The sequence below is a fragment of the Pezoporus wallicus genome, unplaced genomic scaffold (assembly GCF_028554395.1).
Source record: "Pezoporus wallicus isolate ANWC-B61680 ecotype Strahan unplaced genomic scaffold, APGP_CSIRO_Pwel_v1 contig_13604, whole genome shotgun sequence".
NCBI lineage: Eukaryota > Metazoa > Chordata > Aves > Psittaciformes > Psittacidae > Pezoporus > Pezoporus wallicus.
This window is the reverse complement of record NW_026638528.1, coordinates 1-2,852: the sequence shown is the minus strand read 5'-3', so window position 1 is coordinate 2,852 and position 2,852 is coordinate 1. Positions and strand designations below refer to the sequence as shown.

General features: G+C 46.2%; 1 protein-coding gene across 1 annotated transcript; it reads left to right on the top strand.

The window, feature by feature from the left end:
• Window positions 1–2,173: 2,173 nt before the first annotated feature.
• Window positions 2,174–2,848, top strand: LOC130600115 (olfactory receptor 5F1-like; the record flags this gene model as incomplete). The annotated part of the gene is given in 1 exon segment (XM_057411182.1): window positions 2,174–2,848. A coding segment is annotated over 1 exon segment (675 nt), but the record flags the coding sequence as incomplete, so codon positions are not given.
• Window positions 2,849–2,852: the final 4 nt, after the last annotated feature.

The following is a 2,852-nucleotide window of genomic DNA, read 5'->3' as shown; positions in this document are numbered from 1 at the left end:
CTGAGCACAGCTACACAGCAGCAGTGATCAGCAGCTCATAGGATGCTTCTGACATACCTGTGGACCATACAAAGTTTTCAGTTTGACCTTGTCAACAGAATGAGAATGGGTTTAGAGACATTTCAGATCTTGCAGAGGGTCCCTAAATGCAACGTGAAGTACAAGTGACTCCATCTATGGAGCTGCTGCTGCCCCTCTGCACACTTGAGTGCCCAATTTTCCATCCTCTGTGGGATTATCCACATGTAGTGCCTGAATGTCCAACACCTGAGCTGGTGCTTTAGGGCTTCCACTGTATTCAAGGGTGAGAAATGGGCATTTGAGGCAGTGATGAATTGTCCCAGGGTGAGCTAATAGGCCTTTATCCCCCTGAGCAGACTAAGCTGGGGCTCCACTCCTACCCTCGGCCCATTTGCCCCCCATCTCTGTTTAAGCTCAGCCCAAGGTGGTTGGACTATATTTGAGTTTTTGTTTCCATTTTAGCAGGAGTTGTGCACATCTATGGAATACTTTGAGGGTGACCTGAGATTTCTTATGGACTTTCCTAGCAATTGCTGGACCTAAACCTTACCAGGGGATTGACTTGACCTGTGTTGGCTTGGTTTTGGACCTGCCTCATAGTCCCCAACTTGCTTGATGCTCTGGAATCTTGGCTGAACTTGGCCTAGGTCTCTGTTCCTGCTCTATTTCTCTTGCTCAGGTACCGTGGGATGGTCCCTGCACACAGTGGTGTTCTCCTTCAGTTCAATTTAGATAGATTAAGGAGACAAACCCCTATGGCACTCCCCATGTTCCTGCAGAGTAGAATCCATTACCCTCTGCACCCAACAGCCCAGCCACTGCTCACTGCTCTGGCAGTCCCTTTCTATTGAGACCATATCCCTCCATGGGCACAACAGGAGAAAGTCTATTCAGTGAGGGAATTAGAGTGATCAACTGAACTTTATACTCAAGTGTTATTCCCCGGTCATTAGTATCACCTCCATTTTCCAAATATAATTGTAGAATAATGTTTTTGAGTAGGTGAGTAACACTGTGGTTTGGTAATGGGTTTCCAGTCTTAGTAAAAACTCATAAAGCTGTCCAGCTTGAGGGTTTCTGTAGTTACAAGGTGCTGAGATGTCATCACTAAGAGATGCTCTTTGTCAATAACCTCACAGCAATTTCTGATTTCAGTGTATTCTGGCTCCCAGAAGACAGCCCATCTCAGGGGTTGAGGCAGTAATAGCTCCAGATGCCTGACTTGTGAAGTCCCTTAGGCAACTTTCCAATTATATTTAAAGGGGGGAGAAAACAAGACTGGTATGGGGTGATGTGCCCAATGAGACTGCTGGCAGCTTATGTCAACCATCTAAGCTGGAAAGCAATAAATAGTGAAGACAGGAGCCTCTGGGAGACACAGCCATACATGGACAGGCAACACCATGTAGAACTAAACAGGGAAGGAATGGAGACTTGGAGGATTTCATGGAATGGTGAAGCACAGCATCATAGAATCACAAATTTTCTTCTCTGAAGCTCTGGTATATAAAGCAAGCTGGGAGGTGGAAAAATACTATCAAGACAGAGATGTTTCTGTGTAATAGTCATGCAAATGGGCAAGGAAGATCTGCTTAGAGGCAATGCCGAAGGAATGTAGCAGTGATTGTCACAGGAGCTTAAATTGCCTTTTCTCTTTGCAAACATCTCCTTGCTTAGTGGTAATGGTTATACAGGGACAAATATAAACATGTACATAAGAAATGCCTAATATCTTATGTATTTACCCCCTCTCCTGACACAATCCTTTTTGGGGATGTATTTTATCCTATTTAAGAGATCAGCATAGACAATTTCAATAGGATATGCTCTATTTGTCTGCATTGTGGCCTTTCTAGTTCCCCTAAGCAATGATAAGGTGTAGGTTCTGTCTTTGAATGATTTCCTTGGAGAAAGGAATAAGAGGTAGGCACATACCAGTAGTCAATAGCAGTGACTCCCTGCATGGGCAGGTCGTTGTGGACCACCTAAGCATCCTGCCAAGGTGCCTGGCTGTGTTTCATTAGAGAATGTCTTCATTATCTACAGAGTACAGGATTAAACCCCACTAATAGTTCAGCAAGGGATTAAGCCATCATAACCAAGCCACAGAAACCACCCTGCTGCCTGGGAACTGGGAGCCTCTTGGACACTGATGGCCTGGGAAAACTGGACTACGGTGACAGAGTTTGTTTTCAAGGGGTTCACAGATTGCCTCGACTTCCAGGTTACCCTCTTTGTGCTTTTCCTGCTCATCTATGTCACCACCGTGATAGGAAACCTTGGCATCGTTGCTGCAGTCTGGCTCGATTCCCAGCTTCAGAGCCCCATGTCCTTCTTCCTCGGCCACTTGTCCTTCTTGGATCTGTGCTACTCCTCCGTGGTGACACCCAAAATGCTGCTGAACCTCTTGTCTGAAAGGAAGACTATTTGTTCTGCTGGCTGCTTCCTGCAGCTCTATTTTTATGCTGCTTTTGCAATCACAGAGTGCTACCTCCTGGGTGGGATGGCGTATGACCGCTATGTTGCCATCTGCAACCCCTTGCGTTAACCCATCCTCATGTCCAAGAAGTTCTGTGTTTCCCTCTTAGCTGGGTCCTATGCAGTTGGGCTTTTTAATTCAGCCGTCTTCACAGGCTTTGCATTGAGGGTGTCTTTCTGTGGCCCCAATGTCATTGACCACTTCTTCTGCGATGGGCCACCACTCTCAAAGTTGGCTTGCTCTGATACTTCCCTCAACCAAGTGTTGCTCTTTGCTTCTGGGGGCTTCAGTGAGGTCACCACAATATCAGTCATCCTCATCTCCTATGACCACATCCTCTTCACCATCATGA